This window comes from Cimex lectularius, unplaced genomic scaffold (genome assembly GCF_000648675.2).
Source record: "Cimex lectularius strain Harlan isolate CLEC.00 unplaced genomic scaffold, Clec_2.1 scaffold75, whole genome shotgun sequence".
Classification (NCBI taxonomy): Eukaryota; Metazoa; Arthropoda; class Insecta; order Hemiptera; family Cimicidae; genus Cimex; species Cimex lectularius.
Genome location: NW_019392758.1, coordinates 1,611,294 through 1,632,330, shown reverse-complemented (window position 1 = coordinate 1,632,330; position 21,037 = coordinate 1,611,294). Strand labels below are relative to the sequence as shown.

The 21,037-nt window shown below is 38.3% G+C and overlaps 1 protein-coding gene across 1 annotated transcript in view; it reads left to right on the top strand.

Annotated features, from left to right (window-relative positions):
- LOC106661021 (GATA zinc finger domain-containing protein 10-like) overlaps positions 1-21,037 on the top strand; it is a 49,517-nt gene that overhangs the window by 23,714 nt on the left and 4,766 nt on the right. The window contains exons 2-3 of the mRNA XM_014384121.2: positions 17,892-17,950; positions 20,786-20,902. Of these exons, the coding sequence (XP_014239607.1) occupies positions 17,892-17,950; positions 20,786-20,902 (176 nt within the window). The remainder of the gene's footprint in view (positions 1-17,891; positions 17,951-20,785; positions 20,903-21,037) is intronic.

Sequence of the window (21,037 nt, the reverse complement as noted above, 5' to 3'; positions counted from 1 at the left end):
CAATTGACATTGATGATGAAATCAACCCGAGTACATACCTAAGAGGTCTAGCCGAAATTGTTCAGTATTATGGCGTCAGGGTTATAAGCAGGGAGAGGCACGCAGATTCCTTTCATTTCTCCGAATTTTGTCCATGCCAAAAGCGAATATTTGGATCTTTGTTTTATTTAATGTCGATCATGGAGCAAATGTCTTCGTCTACTCACTTTGTCCGTACAATGTCGTCTCTGAAGACGGGGAAAATCCTGGAAATTTATAACAGAATGTATGATTATGAATGATTTAGTGGTAGTAGTACTATTTATTTTCAGCTAAATTAATGTTTTCATACATAAGGATTTTTGTATCGATTTAGGAATCAGGTGTTTTAATCCAGTAAACTTATTCAATAAATGATGCATGTTTGGAAAAAAATGAAGACATATAAGAGAATAAACTTGATTTTAAAAAAATATGCATATAAAAATGAAACACGTGGAATGCAATAATGTACTACGGTCGGTATTTCGAACAGAGACCCAGGTTTTTAATGCAAATCGTCGACAAAATGCGAACTTTTCCGTAATGAATCGTAAAGAGAACGACACCCTTTGTAAGCATAATCGTAATATTATGATTAAGAGGATAAATGGGTCTGCGTTCACCTTGAGGACGGAAAGAAACAGGCTTCACCTATTGCGAGGCAAGGTGGGAGGGCCTCGGTTACTACCAGGTCGTGAATGTAGTTGAATTATCGCTATTTCCTTTCGTCTTGTTTGCCGAGAAAGTATGTTTACTCCGTGACGAGGAAGTGAAACGAACTACAAATGTTGATAATTTCCATTCTCCTATTATTACCTCTGGGGCTCCATTTCGGAATCCCATTCGAGTAACGTTATCCACCCTGGCAAATAGTACTTACGCTTCAGACGTGGAATTAGACCTAGGCTGAGACACGTGCAGTCGGTGTAGGGGTAGAGAAATGAAAATATATTTGAAAGATTCCAGATTAGCCGAACGATTTGCACCCGTACGTGGGGAATCTTATGTACCAAATCTAACGAGGGATTAAGGAGCGAGAAGATCGCCGTTTAAGTGGAAAGTTTTCGAATGGATCGAGAGCAAGGTGTGGAATTTGAGGATGCGGGATAGGATCAGATGCTGATGTATTGGTGTATAGTTACGTAGTAAGGTGGTTGACAACATGTATGAAGAGTTGATTGAAAGGATTGAACGCGCTGGATATCGGATGGCTTGCCGGATCCCCATGTACAGCCCTATGTACTTGCGAGTACAGAGAGAGAGAGAGAGAGAGAGAGAGAGAGAGAGAGAGAGAGAGAGAGAGAGAAAATGTGTTAGGCGAAACAAATATAAAGGAAGATGAGAGGCAAAGGGACATCAATGTAATAAAATTTCTGGCGGTAAAAAATGGTGTAGTTTTTATTTATTTTTTAAAATATTTTTATTGTGTTCGATACCAGGAACTGGAGTTCTCCTGAACCCTGCAGTTACACAGCTTATTGTATTCCTGCCTGGCTCTATTTCCATACCCTAACTTACCATAAAGTTATTGCCGCACCCTGGTCAATATCACGTTCCATTGTGTCTGCCGTTTAATTGCTGAGTCGGCAGAATTCTGTCTCAATTCGTCCTTTTTTAAGGCGAGAAAGAAAAGGATAGATTGGAAGATAGTGAGATAAATATAAAGATACAAATAAAGAGAGAAAGAGTGAAAGGGAAGAAGAGAGATTGAAAAAGAAAGAGAGAGAGGGAGAATTAGGAAAAAATAATAGAATAGGAGGCTGATAGAGATTTAAAAGAACATAATAGGGAGGGAGAAAGAAGGAGAATTAGGAGAAATAAATAGAGAAAGAGCGAGAGCGAATTAGGATATAATAAGAGAGAGAGAAAGAAAGAAAGTGAGTGAGTGAGAGTGAGTTAGAGAGAGAGAGAAAAAAAAGAGAGCGACTGAGTTAGTGAGAGAGAGGGGAGGAGGGAGAATGGGAATGTGAGAGAACATTAATAGGAAATAATAGGGGGAGAGAGAGAAAGAGAATTAGGAGAGAAAAATAGAGAGGGAGGGAGAGAGAAAGGTAATTAGGACAGAAAAATAGAGAGCAAGGTGAGCTAGTTTAGAGAAAATATTAAGAACGAAATAGGAAAAAATAGTACAGAGGGAGGGGGAGAGGGAGTAAAAGGAGATGAGGGAGAGGAGATGGAGAGAGAAAAGGAAGAAAGAGAAAGATTGAGTGAGATAGAGAGATTGCCGCCATATGCAATATCAATCAATACGTTCGGTCTGTGTCTTGAAAAAGATTCGAGTTATTCTTGTTTATTTCTGTCTTGTTGTAATAAAACCTTAGGGTGCTTCAGTTTTATTAATTATTATTATTTGTATTGTGCCGTGTAGTACGCTCTCAGAGTCTACTTTCAACACGACAGACAAGAATGACACATCCACACGGAAAACAAACACTTTGTGCCTGAAGATAATCTCAACAAAGGTCGAAACGTCGGCACGATAAAGAAAATGTTTTTCTAAAAACATTTATTAATTATTTTGTCATTAAAAATTAGCGTGTACGTGGACAAGGGATCCTCACTTCGTGGAACAATGCATTTGTGTGCAAGATGGGTCGGAAGGTGGGCCAGGCAGTCTGGATATTTTCACAGTAGGATAATTGTACAGGACGTGGGTACATTTTTGTCCGGGCGGAACGGAAAAGCAAAGTATTCCTCCGGGTTGTATATTTTACTATTTGACACGATAAAAAAAAGCCCGGCCAGGGGGCTAAGGGGGCGTTATCTCCTCTCTGTGCTTTAGTTATAGGTGAAAGGGGTTGAGTGCAAACTATAGTTATAGTGTTTACACATGCCTCCTGAACCCCTCAATCAGGACGAACTGTAAATACCGCTTCATCATATTGGTCTTGATCGCGTTTTTTGACCCTTTTCCCCCCTCATCGGTCGGTCGTAATGGACAAATCGCGTCAACATTCTAAACGATGCCGGCCATATATGCGGAGCGCCATCGCCGTGGCAGGAAATATAATAAGAATAGAATCCCTTTTAAGCCCATCTAATATGCCCTCTTGCCTATTAATTTCAAAGGGGTTGCCTACGTGCATGAGAAAAGGAAAAAAATCCGGATTTTCTTGAAAAACTATTTCTAATTTTTCCTCACAGACCAAGCTACAGAAGAAATGCCAAAACGAGTACATCACAGACACCACAAACAGCCTGCTTGATTTTCCGTTCCGGGTAATATTTTAGGAGTTTTGATCTGCAAAAGCCCTCCGCCCTTTCAGAATCCGAGCTAGGTAGAGGAAACTGAATAAATCTCCTGACAGTATTCTTTAAGCCCCTAAATCCGATTTGAGGCACTCGAGGGCAGCCGGCTATGACCAGCTGTTCAAGCAGCAGAGTTCCCCTAGGATAATTGGGTCTGCCGGCACCTTTTTATTACTCCCTTCACCTCGGCCTTTTTTCTTTTTTTTTAAACAGCGGAGCTCCCTTTAATCTACCCTCCTGTAATGTTATGGTACAACAGCTAATAAATGTTCCCTTGCAACAAAGAGATGAGACAATTGTTGCCGCCCGACGCTGCTAAAACCTCGAAACAGATGTCCTTCAGAAAAAAAGTTCTCTGGTTGATAGCTATCAACCAGAGAGTTGAAACAGATTTTTCTCTAAAATAAAGTGATCAAAAGTCTCTTGAAGATTTTTATTTTTAATTATTCAGAAATCGTGAGGTACGGTCTGGTGTGATAGAACCTATCACACCAGACCGCATCTCACGATTTCTGAATAATTATCGATTAACGGTCACTAATCACCACACATTTTTATTTATTTTTTAATTTTTGACAAAGGGAATATTTTCTTCGCCAAGAAATTAAAAGGCCCTGAGTACGGACAATAGAGACAATCCGTATATTTCTGTAAGATTTATCTGTGTGATCTTTAAATCGTCTGTATAAATTAATCTTAAATGTTTGGTTCTTAAAGGGTTGGTATACGAGATAAACCGCTCTAGTGCCCCTTCTCCCCACCGGCCTTGCAAGACGTATTCACCCCCATCTTCTAAAACTCCCCCCTCTAATAAAATAAAGTAAACAAAAATAATATAAAAAAGTACAAGTACTGCAAAACAATGAAGGGTTACATTTTTAGATTAGGTAGTAGAGAAAGAAGAGAGAGCGCGGGGCAATGGCCTAGGTAATGGAGGGGTGGTTGAGTAGTCTCAGAATGAGAGAAGGAGAGGGCACGAGCCTGTCGAAAAGGGAAGAAGAGAGAACGAACGAGACGGAAAGAAATAGATGGATAGAGAGACAAAGTGAGAGTTAGAAGATAGTCGGCTCTTTTGATTCGTCATCGCGACCCATTCAAATCTCGGGACGACATCCAAAGGACGCCGCATTTTCTCATCGTCCTTCTTCAGGACCGAGTTGAGACGGATGGACATAACCGACCCCCACCCAAAATAAAACACAACAAACCTTCTCCTTCACCTACATTCATGCCCATTGACAGGCAAATTGTCTTGTCAAGGAGAGCCAAGGCTAATAAAATATTTTACCGCTAAACATTAAAGGATGATCGTTTTTGCGACTAAAATATAGAGAGGGTAGAAAATAATTGCGTAATATGAGTAGCTAAAGATCGACGAGTCGCAGGCAAATAGCCAAGTTTAGTTTTTTAATGACGAGGTAGTTAAAATACATTGTTTTGTCTATATGCTTAAACATTTGCTCAAATTTCTAGACGGCATACGGCCCGCGGCCCGGATTTATGTGGCCCTTGAACAATTTTTCAATATAAGCATTTAATCCATTATATTTCGTGGTCCGATTGACCAAATAACTTCTTTCAATTAATTAATCTTTAAGTAAGGATTGGTTGAAATGAAAAAGTTAGTGTCACGAGCAGGATTCGAACCCACGACCTTCGGCTGAATTCGAATCCCGCAGGTGTCACTAACTTTGTCATTTCAACCAATACCTTACATAAATATCAATTAATTGAAATTAGCAATACTTCTAGTAATTAATCGAATGAATTTTCGATACTTCTTTATTATTTAAAAAACAAAACAAAAAACAATCCATTATAAAGAATTAAAACATTTATTCTTTTTTTCAGTTGTTTCGATGAAAGGCACAACTAAGTGAGGTCTTTACCGAAAGATTGAGTAGTGTTTTTTGGAGTACAATTGGGCTAAAATTTTCAAAATTGATCCAAATTATAAAATTATACCCATACACTGCATTATTCATCAACACGCCTATGCAAAAATGGTTTAAAAATCTATGTTACAAATGTAGTTGTGAGATTAGACAATTTCTCACGATCAAATTGATTAAATCACAGGCAATTTATTGATTTTGAAAAACTAAATACCAATCAGTTAGATGTACTACATCACAATAAAATCCGTTGGTTATGTTAGGGAAAGGCAAAAAAAAAAAAAAAATAGAAAAATGGCAAAAAGGAGGGAAACAAAAGGTAGGGTTGAGATGGGAAGTTAGTGTCCGAGTGGATCGAAGTCAGGATAGCTCAAGTGGTGGAGCAGCGGCGTATTTAGCCGAAGGTCGTGGGTTCGAATCCCGCTTGTGACACTGACTTCTTTATCTCAACCAATACCTTAAATACAGATTAATTAATTTAGGGAAAGGTTTTGAGACGTGTGTGGGATGATTAAAGAAAATGGAGATTTTCCTGAATTATTTGATCCTAATTGGATTTGTGATTTAGCATTTTCTTTGAATTTGAACGAATTTTACGCATGTTTACAAAAAAATGTATTTGCTCACGATTTCGTACAGAAATGAAGAGCTTTTAAAATGAATCTTAGTTCAGCCAGATTTGGAGATTTTTGTTTTTTTGTTAAATCGTTGTAATTCACTTTTGCCCAAACCACGAATCAATTCATTGATGACGACGTCAGCTAAGATGGGAGAAATTGGACCAACCCATACTTACTTCCTGAATCTGTTCATATGCTGTATCATTGTATTTAAAATATCCATTGAATGCTGAAAATTGGAGTATCTCAAGGAGGATGAGAAATGGGTTGTTAATTTGTTCCACAATTTTTTTCCATCTCCTCGTCACAATGTAGGTTATGAGGCCCAATGGAATGCTAGTAAACAGAGATTCTATGTCTAAGGGTGCCAGCATTTCATCAACATCGACTGTGTGATTTGATAATTATTCTTTTAGTTAGTATGAATTTGTTACGTTACAATCTTTGTTAACTAATAACAACAAAGTTACAGTTTCACAATTTTATGCACACTAATACATGGACAGAATCGGCTTGTAGCCATTAAGTTACCTACATAACACACACACACACACACACTTCCACGTCAGTAATTAAATCTTTGGTTGGAAAGTTACCATTTTTATATGGTAAATTGTACGTGGAACCTAAGTTTAATATGTTGTTCACTTCACTAGGGATTGTTACAGTAGTAAACTTTTTAACAAATTTGTGTTTCTAGAGGTGGTATGTGTGGTAGTTGACCATGTTTTAGTTTGAAGAATTTTTTGTTGAAAATTTCACACTGTTTTTTTAAATATCCTTCACGAAACTTGGTTGGACTTGTATTATGTGGCTGAGAAGATTGTCACATAATCATCGTGTCTGAAAACAGCGAGGGTAGTCGGGCCAAATGTTTGTAAAGAACCAACAGGTTCGACATCCCGCTGACGCCAAGGGGAAAACATTAAGTCATAAGCTATAAATTGGATTCATCTTGTGATTAGTAAAGTGTATTTACGTTCTAATGTTTGACCATTGACTTTTCTTCGTTTTTTCTGGAACCTTTTCGTAGTTTGGTCAGTTGTGATCATCCTGGTCCCTCTAGCCTCTTAAAATCTATCTATCTAAAATAATCATCTCCGCCCGGAATAAGTTCCGTTTTTGGTTCGAACGAGTCCCTCCGGCTGACCGCCATCCGAGGTGAAAGTCTTCAATTTTGTCAAACTGGAGTCAATCAATTTCTGGTTCGACTATTTTCATTGGTGATCGGAAACGACCAAAAGGCACATACACACAGAACCGGGCAAAGATTTTTAATTGGTCTTTTCTTCCGACGAGTGTTTGGATTCCCTCTTAATCACCCAGCTATCTAAGGCCTAATCCGCTCATAATGTTTTCCGGAAGGGGTCTGGGTTTCCACGATTCACACTTTACTCAACCGGTCCCTCTTCGCAAGCCTAATAAATAACCTTTCCAAGGAAGAAGTCCTTTAATGGCGCCCATCCTCCGCCTGTCGAAAAAACCTCTTGTCCACCGACAATGCCTCGTCGAAAGGTTGTTATATCAAAATCTTTCCAGAATTTTTTCTTAATCCCGTGATTGACACAAATAAATTAAAGACAATACCGTGACAAAGGTCGTTGAATTTGAATAAACATTGTATCCACCGTAATTAAGGTGATGTGAGGAAAACTAAACATGAAGATAAACAAAACTAATCTTTATTTAATGGAGGGAGAAAAGAAGCCGGGAACATGATTACAAAAGCATGGAGATAAGGCGTTTTGAAGAGAAATTTTATTAATTACAGAAATAATAATGCCGGATGCAAATAAAACAAAACTTTACGCGGCTTTGGTTTACTCGCCCTTCGGGTCACTAGTAAAACTCCACTGCGTCCGACCTAAAAGATTTATTGTGAATTGGAAGATAGATAAATAAAAAGAGAGAGAGAAATAGGAGAGAATACTAGGGCGGGAGGTAGAAAGAATTTGAAGAAAAAATACAGAGAGGAGGAGGAGGAGAGAGAGAAAGAGAGAGAGAGAGAGAGAATTGGGAGAATACAGTAGAGTGGGAGGGTGCGAGATAATTAAGAGAAAATAATAGGGAGCGAGAGAAAAGAAAATTCGGAGAAAATAATAGAGAGGGAGTAAGAAAGAGAGTTAAGAGAAAATAATAGGGAGCGAGAGAGGAAGAAAATTCGTAGAAAATAATAGAAAGGGAGTAAGAAAGAGAATTTGGAGAGGAATGGAAAGAAAAATAGGAGAGAGAATTGGGGGAATATAGTGGAGTGGGAGGTGATTAAGAATTAAGAGAAAATAATATGGAGCGAGAGAGAGAGAAAATTCCTAGAAAATAAAGAGAGAGAGAGAGAGAGAATTGGGAGAACACAGTAGAGTGGGATGGTAAGAGAGGATTAAGAGAAAATAATAGGGAGCGAGAGAAAACTAAATTCGGAGAAAATAATAGAGAGGGAGTAAGAAAGAGAATGTGGAGAGGAATTGAGAGAAAAATAGGAGAGAGAATTGGGGGAATATAGTGGAGTGGGAGGTGATTAAGAATTAAGAGAAAATAATATGGAGCGAGAGAGAAAGAAAATTCCTAGAAAATAATAGAGAGGGAGTAAGAAAGATAGTTTGGAGAGGAATGGAGAGAGACATAGGAGAAAATGAGAGAGAGAGTGAGGGAGAGAGATTTGGGAGAATATAGTAGAGTGGGAGGGTGAGAGAGAATCAAGAGAAAATAGTAGCGAGGGATGGGGAGAGAAAGAAGTAAAAGAAATAGGGGAGAGATAGAATTAAGACAAAATAATAGGGAGGGAGAAAGAAAGAAAATTAGTAGAAAATAATAAGAAAGAAAGAGAATTAAGAGAGAAAAATAGCGAGAAATAGAACTGGGAGAAAATAATATAATGAGAAAATTGGATTTTGCTTGATTTTTCCAAGTACCCTTCAATTGTGAAGCAAAGTTAGATCGTTTTATTAGCGCTGGACGAGGTCCGTAGTTTTATTTTAAAAGTTAAGTCTCAAACGAAGCACACAAAAGCAAAAAATCTTTCCTCGAGGGGATTAATCTTTTAAATTAATTCAGGGTGAAGAAATAAAACCTTTCCGCCTCACACGCGAACTACTTTTCCAATCTTATAATTATGTACATTTGCAAAATATCTCTGGCATATTTTCAGTCCATTGCTATTTAGCATTTTGCATTTTGCAACACACCTTTTACGTTATCGGAACCTTCCCATATTTAATAAAAAACGCGATCCTTTCTTGAACATGAATGCTTTGCTGCTTTAATAAACAAAATCACACGAAAACTTTTGGTCGAATCAATAGCAGATTAAAAGGAAAAATATCTAAATATACAAAAAAAAAGGATGTATCGCTGTTTTGAAATTAACAAATAAATAAGTCAGAATTTGCGCCGAGAACGTGTAGTTTTTAGTGACCGTTAGGCAATGGTGTGACGTAGGTCTTTAGAAAAACATTTTCATTATCATGCCAACGTTTCGATCTTTATTAGGATCATCTTCAGGGCTCAAAGTGTGTGTTTTCTGTGTAGATGTGTCATTATTGTGTGTCGTGTTGAGAGTGCCTACGGGACACCAGACCGCATCTCACGATCTCCAAATAATCGTTTGCATCCAGGGTTTCACTTTGAAATGGAGCAGGATAGATAGGAAATAATCGCTGATTTAACCGTTAGATAGACTGAGAGTACAGGCCAACTATCGCTAATCGAGTCGGCCAGCTGGTTCGTTACTCTATCCATGATTGTACAATGGTAACGATTTGGGACCTTAAAAGAGAGCGGGGCCGTTCGTCGTTCGACTCCGACATAAAAGGGGCCGTGCTAATTGTGAGGAGGGGGACCGTCTCAAATTGAAACTCTCACGCAACCGATATCTCCCCTAATTGTATAAAGACCCAACCATGCAAACACCACTCGAGTTGTGTTAACCAATTAGTCTGTACACTGTTTATCGTTTATTCTTGGCCATTCGTGGTAAATATCCCCCGTACGCAGATGCTTTATCGGTTTGGCTCCCTTATCCGGCAAATCCGACGTCGGAAACAAATTATCTGCAGTCTAAATCGGATGACTGGGTATAAATTAATTAGCTGTGAAGCGTAAAGTTCCAAAAATAGGTGCTGTGTTCTGCGAGTTGATAACCTGTAGCCTGATCATTTTCATCTGAGTGTGATAAACCCAATACTTAATAGTTTCGTTCTGATATATATTATTTTTAAATATATGTTTTATTGTGAGATTTATCCGATCATTTTGATCTGGGGCGCGTCAAACCTGTTGCCTCCTGGTCGTTTACGATCTTATGATCTGCAGAGTGACCAACTTGTTATCCGTAGTTTTTGATGTAAAGCTGTACCATACCCGTTTCCGATAGTTTTAATCTATCTGTGATGAATTATTAGCATGGTCGTTTCCAATCATTTTGATCTTTGGGTAGACGAACAATCTTTTCAGATCATTTTGATCTACGGGTAGGCTAAACTGTAGCCTCATCGTTTACGCACATTTTGATCTGAGATGTGATAGACCTTTAGGCTGATCGTTTCCGATCATTTTGATCTTTGGGTAGACGAACAATCTTCTTACAAACAAGTAAAAAACTTTTAGCCTGATCTTTTCGATCGTTTTGGTCTGCGGAGTGACTCACTTGTTGCCAGATTGTTTCCGATCATTTAACTCTAATCGTGATAATCCCGTTGCTTGGTCGTTTCCGATAAGTTTGATCTGTGGAGTGATTAACTTGTAGCCTGATTGTTTCCGGTCATTTAAATCTGATTTTGATAATCCCGTTGCGTGGTCGATTCTGATCATTTTGATGTACGGAGTGACAAACATGTACTGTGATCGTTTACGATCATTTTGATCTGAGTGACAAACCTGTAATCTCATATATTCCGATCATTTTTATCTATGTAATGGCACACTTGTAATCTGATCTATTATGATCAATTTGATCTGCGAGTAGACTAATCTGTAGCCTAATCGTTTCCGATCATGTTGATCTGCGGATTGGGAAAATTGTAACTAATCATTTCCGATCATTTTGATCTGCAGGGTGACAAACCTGTTGCCTGATTTTTTCCGATCATTTTGAACTGAGTGTGATAAATCTGTAACTTGATCGTTTCCGATTATTTTGATTTGAGTGTGACATCTATAGCCTAGTCGTTTTCGATCATTTTGATCTAAATGTGATAACCCTGTAACTCGAGGAATTTGATACGGATGTGATAAACCTGTAGCCTGATCCTGTTAATCTGGGTGAACCCTTTTCTTCGTCGTTTTCGAAAATTTTGCACTACCTTTCCTCGTTATTTTGGTCTGTCAAACGCGTTACGACATGTTCTTGTCTTTGTAAAGAGCAAGAATGATGAAGTGACATACGGAGTAGCGAGGTTGATACTGTATTCTGGACGAGGGGGAATGGCGTTCCTCCTGTGATCTTACACAAGAATGTTGTCCCAAATGCTAATTTTTCAGGATAATGTTGAAAGCAAGGGAAAGACTTTTTTATACAGGATTGTAACATGTCTACATACGAATATGCCAATTTTGGCTTCATACTGTCGGTTTTGAAGTTAGACTTGATTACTTGATCAGAAGAATTTGAAGTATTAAAATAGAACATTGACGTAAGTCCAGTTTCGATTTTGTTTTGGATTTACTTCATCAATTTTGACCGCGTGTTTAGACATTTTTGAACTAGAACAGGACCGACCTTTTCGAAGCCGAAAATAGTTTGGAATTTGTCGCCTGACAAACGGGAATGAGCCCAAAGTGAATCTCGCCTCCTTCGAAATTCCACAAAACCTTTTTTGGCGTTGGAAGAGCAGGTTGACCGGACGAGCCCTCGATGCTTTACGGCGTTGGGGCTGTGTTCGAACGGATTTCCATTTCGTCTCAGCCTAATGGTTCGAAAGAAAAATCCGCAGAGGTTTTCAGAACCAGACACGTTACGTTACGACAGGTATTTTTTCACTTGGGAACTGTTACGACGCCAGTTACACTAATGTGGAAAACATAATTCATCCGAAAGTCGGTTCGAGGACGTGGTCACAGTTTCACCCAAAACTTCATTACCAGCAGATCTTCGACGTTCTAATCCGACCTCACTTCCAATGGAAATTTTTCCAATACAGTTTACATACACATCGTTACCATCTACTTAGCACACCTCAAGTCTGTTACTTCTTCACTCGAACACTCTTTTTATTGTAATTTTATTTATTTAGAATTAAAGAAATATTTATCGAATAGAGTGTATTTAATTTTTTTCCAACAAAGAAAACTAACCACAGACTTTCGTTACAAATTTGAACCGGAATCTCATTATCCGGACTTGTTTTAAACGTTTATCAGATTCTTATAGTAGCGATGATTTATTAACAGGATTTCTACTTGCACATAAGCGTGGAAACCTAAACTTTGTCAGGTTTGCGAGTTTGGATTCGCTGTCGTCAGCAGTTTGATCAAAAGTCCGCCTTCTGGAGCTTATTGCCTTGCCTTATTTACACAAGTCGGACTCGTTTTCGAACTTCAGTGGAAAATCCGCCTTTGCTTCTTGTTTTACAAATAAATACCGGCCGGATATATCCACGACTTCCTTTCCTTCTGATTAACCAAGAAACAAAGCCACAGACTACGATAAACGGCGAGGACGGACGGATCAGAGACACCTCGCAAACTCTGTCTTCCTAATAGAGTGTGAACCAAAACCTCAACCGAAAACTATTCCTTATAAAACTACTCAATAGAGCAGATAAGTTGGGGAGAAAATAAAAAATGGTCGAATACAATACGAATGAATTGGTCTACTTAAAAAGTGAAGCCTGAAACTCGGTTACTTCAACACATTAAAAAATACAAATATAAATTGCGAAAAACATATATTTTATAGTGAAATGTCTGTCGCTAATCATTTTGATCGTATAAATAAACCTGTCTGATCTTTGCCCATGATTTTGATCTGGGTGTGATAAATGTGTAAGCTGATCGTTTCCCATGATTTTGATCTGCTGAGTAGCAAACCTGTATTGTTCCCATGATTTTGATCTGAGTGCGACACACTTGTAGGCTGATCGTTGCTCACGATTTTGATCTGGGTTTTATAAATTTGTAACTTGATCAATTTGGTCTGCGGAGTGGCAAACTTGTTGCCTGTCGTATTCGATCGTTTTGAAGTAAGTGTAACAATCGTATAAGCCTATGAATTGGATGTGTGTGTGATAAACCTGTACCATGACCATTCCCGATTATTTTGAGCTATGTGTGATGGATTGGTAACATGGTCGTTTCCGGTCATTATGATCGACGATTGAGAAACCTATAGCCTGATCGTTTCCGATCATTATCATCGACAATTGAGAAACCTATAGCTTGATAGTTTCCGATCATTATGATCGACGATTGAGAAACCTATAGCATGATCGTTTCCGATCATTATGATCGACGATTGAGAAACCTATAGCTTGATAGTTTCCGATCATTATGATCGACGATTGAGAAACCTATAGCATGAGTTTCCGATCATTATGATCGACGATTGAGAAACCTATAGCATGATCGTTTCCGATCATTATGATCGACGATTGAGAAACCTATAGCTTGATCGTTTCCGATCATTATGGTCGACGATTGAGAAAACTAGCCTGATCTTTCCGTTCATTATGATCGACGATTGAGAAACCTATATCCTGATAGTTTCCGATCATTTTGTATTTATGTGATAAACCTGTTGCTTAGCGTTTCAGATGGTTTTTTGCAACCATTAAATATTCTTATTTTGATATTGTTGTGCAAAAACAATTTTTTTCTGTTTATTTAATCATTAAACGAAGTATTGGAAATGTATGTATGTATAGTTCTCTTTCAGGACGTGACTCCATTTTGTACAGAGAAGTGAAAGAATGAAAATCACCTGTCCGTAAATGTCTTTTCGTCCAATATATTCTGAAAAGTAGGGAAAAAATGAAATTGATGGCTTGCATTATAATATAAATGAATGAATGTCACAGTCGTTTCTCGGGTTTTAACCGGTTGGGAAGTGAGTAAACAACAACAGAAAAGAAACAGTAGCTGCTCAAATGTTGTTTTTTTAACGCGTATTTTTCCACAGAAGAACACCTGAAGATTATTTATCTTCCACCTTGGAAATTATTCGCTTTGCCGGAGGATAGAAACCAGGGATAGTTGACGTCACCTGTCGACCCATTCTTAACTTTTTACGGTGATTTCGGTCCCGACCTGTAATCAGCCGGTCGGAATTTTTACCCGCTTTGCAACCCCATTTATTTTCCACGAGAGGGATCGGGCTCATCTTCTCGGCCGGCTCAAAAGAGACCGATCTCTAATTAATCGTTATACCCCTGAACTTAGCCCGTGTCACGATTTGCGTTCGAAAAAGTTAACCCGCAGAAACTGGCAATCAAAGGGATTCACAAGAAACGCCGTCATCCAACTCTAGTGGAGAAAAGTTAATTTGACATACTTTCCCATGTTCAGACGACTACCAGTAATCAAAGACTATTATGGGATGGCATCGAAAAAAAAACCAGGCATTCTCTGCTCCTCACTGGAAGAAATACATAAATCATGTGTAACAGACAATGGATATATACTTTCTTCTATTACTTAAAAAAGTTGTACATATTATTCACTAAAAACCAAACCATCTTAAAGATTTGCGTTTTTGAGATCATTATTTTTCATACTCCTTTAGGATTTATAATAATTTTATCTCTCTCTCTCTCTCTCTCTCTCTCTCTCTCTCTCTCTCTCCCACAAACACACACACACACACACACACACACACACACACACACACACACACTTTCTATCTCTCTCTTTCTTTCTTTCTTTCTTTCTTTCTTTCTTTCTTTCTTTCTTTTCTTTCTTTCTTTCTTTCTTTTCTTTCTTTCTTCCTTCCTTTCTTTCTTCTTTTCTTTCTTTCTTCCTTCCTTTCTTTCTTCTTTTCTTTCTTTCTTCCTTCCTTTCTTTCTTTTCTTTCTTTCTTCCTTCCTTCCTTCCTTTCTTTCTTTTCTTTCTTTCTTTCTTTCTTTCTTTCTTCCTTCCTTTCTTTCTTCCTTTCTTTCTTCTTTTCTTTCTTTCTTTCTTTCTCTCTATACCGTCACGTTAAGAATATCTGCCGAAGGAGCACATGCTTTCATACATTGTCGCGAAAGCGCGTAAATTCTATCAATATACTTATAAATTTAATGTGGACTTATTAAATATGTTTAATAGCACTATACTGTAGTATCCCTTCTCTCTTTCTCACTCTCTCTCTCTCACACACACACCCACCCCTCCCTCCATCGCTCTCTCTCTCTCTCTCTCTCTCTCTCTCACACACACCACCCACCCCTCCCTCCATCACTCTCTCTCTCTTACAACATTCTCTTACTTTCTCTTTTTCTGACACTTTTCTGTTTTCCACATCCTCTCTATCTCTATTTTTTTTCTGCTTTCTAATATTTTTGTGGAAGTCTATCTCTCTTTTTTTTTCTAACGTTCTCTTTTCCTGATACCTTCTTTTTCTATTCTCTTTATCTCTTTCTAATATTTTCACCTCTCTCTTTCTCTCTCTCTGACGTTCTTCTTCTTTCTTTTTTTTTACATTATCTCAATCTATCTCACCATCTTTTGCTCTCTATTATTTTCTTGGCTTTCGTAGAATTTTCGAAACGTTTGTAAACAGAGCTTGAAACCTTTTAACTCGTCTCAACTATTCCGCTGTTCTAGGAAATAATATTCATTAAGCTTTAGATATGGGAGTTGCCCGGGTCATTTAGTCGCCTACCCATTTACACTCGGACTGTCAATCCTGCATCCTTCGTATTCTTGGCTTTGGTCGAGTGAGTAATAATGGACATCAGTGGGTGAAAAGGGAAATTAGCCAGTAATGTCGTAGGACGTCAGTCGTCTGTTTACAGTGTCCCAAACCGAGGGAAAAGATTATGTGAGCAGTATAAGATTAGGGTAGAGAAACCGGTAGAGTTGGCGTGTGGAAAAAAAGTGGTGTTCCTTTGAATGTTTTTTTGATGTGATTAACAGACCGGATTTCTAGTTAGGGGCCCCGTCGGTTTACCTGTAGCCCGCACTTCCTAGAACAGCGGCATCATCAAACTACTTCTTCCTTCTCTCTCCTCCTCTCACTCTCTTTCTCACTCTTTCTCTCTCTCGTCCTCTGTTCTACCCTCGCCGCCGTCCTCACGTTCCGTCCCTCTCTTGCGCTCTTTCTTTTTATTTACGATCCCTTGTGAGCCCGGCCAGGCCCATACCTCCAATTATAATTATAATGGAATAACTCATACCTGCCGGATGTCACATCAAACGCGTTTTTCTTACACCGTACGAGGGATTTAGTTCAGTATAAAAGAAATTGAGTCTTCACTTTTATTAAAATATCACTATGATGGGAGTCACGTTGATTGTCCGTTATTAATTCTTAATCGATTCACTTTTTTAAACCCAAAGTGAATTTTCTAAAGGAATGATAGAGACAAACAATATGTCAAAGATTATTAGTCAGAAATCGTGAGATATATAAATATGTCAAAGGTTACTTTCGATATGCCACGATACACAAGGATGAAGATTTCCATTACATAATTATTTATTAATGTATCGTTGATTTCAACGGGCAAGATCAATTAATATTTTATCTGGTTGGAAAACACCCAGGCTTCGACAGGAAATAGCTTAATTTTCAATAGCTAAGTCTCGTTCTTCTCAATGATTATTCGGACATCGTGAGATGCGGTCTGGTGTGATGTAGGTTTTAGAAAAACATTTTCTTTATCGTGCCAACGTTTCGATCTTTATTGAGATCATCTTCAGGCTCTAAGTTCACTCTCAACACGACACACAAGAATGACACAATTACACAGAAAACAAACACTGTGAGTGTTTTTAGTTCCGTTAGTTCGTTACTTCGAAACACACAAAGGACATTTATGATCGCTGTTTTGTTCTTTCAGACGGTTTGGGCGTTGGCGTGGCGCTCATTACTGTAAAGTAAAAGTCCCGGGTTCGAATCCAGTGGCCCTGCATTCAAATTCGACATACTGGCTGTGCTTTTTCCAAAAACACCGGCACCCCAGGGGTTCATGTGACCTCGTAAAAGATAAAAAGACGTGTTTGGTTTTGTAAAGATGTTTATTTTGTCGAATCGACCACACTGCGGGTTCATTGCCTAGTAGATACCAAGAGTAGGTCTCACAAGGTTCAAATTTGGTTAATCTCGGGTCTAATAAAGATGGTAGTTCACTCCACTGAAGCTGACGGACCAGTTTGATCTTAAAACAAACTACGAGTTTGTTTGACGCACACCTCAACTAGAAATCTTCCAAAAGAAATATCTTTCTCTAATCCTCAATATATTATTGTTTAAATCCTTTCACTTGGTCGGAGTACGCCCATTAGACAAGGACATTTAAGATAGCAATTTCTCCAAAAATGAAAGAGGCCGAAAAAAGAAAAAAGGCCCAAAGCGGCTCGAGATAAAAGGGTTTTCCAAGCGTACACAATTGCAAGTTTTTATTGTAGAACCGCCGGTGGAAATTGAAACGGATGAAACGACAGTGACCGCAACTTTCACCCCATTCTAAACATTTGACAAAAGGGCAAAGGAGCCGACGATTTTAATAAGGAAAGCGGCAAAAAGCGGCGAATCCTGGTTTTAATACCACAAAAGACACTCGTCAAAGATGCCGACGCCGACTACCTGAACGGATTTCGTTTCACTTCCACTGGTTAAATATTGACGTTTTATTGGGCCAGGATTTGCCGATTTCCGTGTCAAAAGAATTCATTTCCACCCAGAGAACATTCGCAACCTTCCTTATTTATTTGGAAAATAAATTTCCCAGATTTTCTGTTTTTCTTAATGAAATGAGTTGCGTCACCACCAGTAAAGACTACGGGGATGGAAAATTCCTTTTGTTCGCGTAAGAAGTCTAACAATTTTCTCCTTGCTAATAATTACTTTTCTGCCACACGAGATTTTTTTTAAATAAACATTTTTGTCATGTTTTTCTGTAAATGTTAGCCTGGGAAAATAATATTTTTATGATAAATTTGATTATTCTAACTTTTGATTTTGTTTGTCCAGGAGCGGATGACGATGTGGAGGATGCAAGAAGTGAAAATCCAGCAAGCACTAATTTGAAGGTATGCGTTTCGGTTTGATTTTATTAACCAAAAAAATCTGTATCTTATTATTTTATGTTTGCCAAATGTAGTCTTTTTTGCATTACGTTAGGTTAGGTTTAGGGACAGGTTTGGTTAGGTTAGGCAGGTGACTTTCCCCCTGACATGAGGGAGTTTATTTTTGTGTGTGTGTGTGTGTGTGTGCGCGTGTGTGTGTGGTGTTTAGTGACCGTTAGTTAATGATTATTTGGAGATCGTGAGATGCGGTCTGGTGTGACGTAGGTTTTAGAAAAACCCGACCGCATCTCACGATATCTGAATAACTATCGATTAACGGTCACTAATCTATACACATTTTTAGAAAAACATTTTCTTTATCGTGCCAACGTTTCAATCTTTCAATTAATTAATCTGTATTTAAGGTATTGGGTGAGATAAAAAAGTCAGTGTCACAAGTGGGATTCGAACCCATGACCTTCGGCTAAATGCGCCGCTGCTCTAACCACTTGAGCTATCGTGACTTAGACCACTCGTACACCAACGTCCCATCTCAACCTTACCTTTTAAATTTTCCCTCCTTTTTGCCATTTTTCAAATGTCGTGTAATCTATTTGATTCTCGGCGAGAGCTTTAGTGAAAATATACTTCATTTAACTTATTAAATTCACTGGTTTTCGTGGTCCGCTTGACCTAATAACATCTTTCAATTAATTAGTCTTTATTTAAGGTATTGGTTCAGATAAAATTAATTGAAAGATGTTATTTGCAAATCCTTAAGTGAAACTTGGTAAAATTGATGCAGTTTGATAAAGAATGAATATTTCAAACAAAACGAAATACATAAACATTAAACAATAAATAAATCTCAAGTCTGATTTGGGCGATTTTATGGTTTTATGAGTTCAACACGTTTAAACCCAACAACCCTGGATAGAAGAATAAAAATAAAAACAGGAAGAGGAAAAAGGTGGAACTTTTTTGTTATGTCGTTCCTCCCCTTCTGCTGCTACTGGGGGGCCTTTTCACGTTCTGAAATCTCGCCAATTTCAAAGGGACAAAGGAGCATGGCAAAACCGAAACATTCTCGCGTTATTGTACATCACGGTTTACCCATGTCCAACAGACTACGTACGTTACCCCCAGCGAACTACTTTTGTCGGCGTTCGGTCCAGGGACGAATAAAATAGTGAAAAGCCACTCAAGTGGGAGCAGCCGGGAGGTGCATAGTTTCTCAAAACTCATCACCCGGTACGACAGCATTCAGTCATTCAGTGTACAATTATATCCTTGTTGGTAACTTCGTATGCCCAAGCTCCAACATGAGGGAACTTATACCGTGCCTTCCAAATCGTTCCTCTTTGCATAAATCAAAACAGTTGTTTTTTATATGCCTATCCTAGTCATTGGTTAAAAATCTCGTTCAACCCTCTCCCGGATATCATGTTTTTGTGGCTGCATACCATACAATACCGATAACTTTAAACCGCCTGTCAAGCTCTACTTCTAGTGACTTTACGTTTGCCAGAAATTATTCTTCAGCCGACATATGTACGAAAATCACTAGCTCATCTAGTTGATCGTTCAATTACGTTTCATCTAACATTAAAATATAATAAAATTTATGGAAGTGTTTAAGTTGAGTGTTTGATTTTCTTTACAATGTTTTGAGGCAGGTTACTACAATATCTATAAAACGACATAGGTTTAATGTAGCCCACATAGTTGATTGTTATTGTTTACAGTGATTATTATTAAAGAATAAAATCATTTTAAATTATCTTAGAAATTAAATTATCAAGCTTTCAACTGTGCAGCCTTAAAATGTAAGACGTGTTATTGTAACAAGCATGCCAACTTGACGTGGTAGCAACGTTACCAACTTACATTAAGGATTTCTTGGAACATCATGTTCAACTACCCTCGTGCTTTGCTCTTCCCCTGCTTACCGTTCCTACTGCTTTCCTTTTTGCTCGTCCCTTCTCTTTCCTTTGTCCTCAAGGTTTACTTAACAAGGGTGGCCCGGGGCTAGGGGCTGGTTGTTCGAGTTCTTTTTTTTGCCAAAGGGAGGCTTCTCAACTTATTCGGTCGGCTGAAACTCAAAAGTGAAGTCCACAGCTGCCGATTCCATAACCACCCACCGAGAAGGCATAATCGAAGGTTGGCCGAGAAAAACACCAAGTTGGGTCAAACCGATGTTTTAATGAAGTGAACACCTTCCAGTTTGACCACGTGTTCTTGTTAAGATCTGCAGGGGTGATGGACGTCTTGCATGATTCGTATTTCGCCTGTTTGACTCTCTTGGTGGTCCTTTTTGAAATTTGAAACAGAACAAGAATAGGAGGAGCAGTTTGATAAGTTGAAATTTAGAAAAAATCGTTCTCACCAAAAATCACGAAAACAGTTGAAATTTATATTATTCTTTGAAGTAAGGAACCTGATTTAACATAATCTATATTCAATTTAAGTTTTAATTATTATGTACTGTGTCTAAGAACTGTAAGAATTTAAATGCATAATCAAATAATTCTTGATACCCCAAGGGATTCTGTCATTGGACTTGACAAGTCCCTGTATGAAAGGAATTACTTGATTTGAAAAGTAAACTATCAGATTCACTAGTTTTCGTGGTCCACTTGACCAATTAATTAAGGTTTTTAGTTTAGCCGAAGGTCGTGGGTTCGAATCCCGCTCGTGACACTGACTTTTTTATCTCAACTAAAACCTAAATTAATTAAGATATTGTTTTGTGTAACGACACCACATATTCAGCAAAAATTGAGATTTTTTTCTTCACACTTTCTTTCTCTCTTTACACCAACATTTTGCGAGTCGGTTCAGGAATTCTATTTGTTTTAGGAACTGTCCTGTGATATGCCTCTGAAGGAGGGTACGACCCCGGTTGGAAAGGATAGGCTGCAAGAGTTCTCATTTACGTTGTACGACTTTGACGGCCACGGCAAAGTAACCAAAGATGTAAGTATCTCGTGCCAGAGTAACCAAAAAAGAACAAAAAACCGTATGAGTTTATTACAGGGTAAAGCTGCCCAGAAGAACATTTTTTCAAACAATCTCGTTTGGTTTTATGGGGTGTAAAAGCTTTCAGAACGG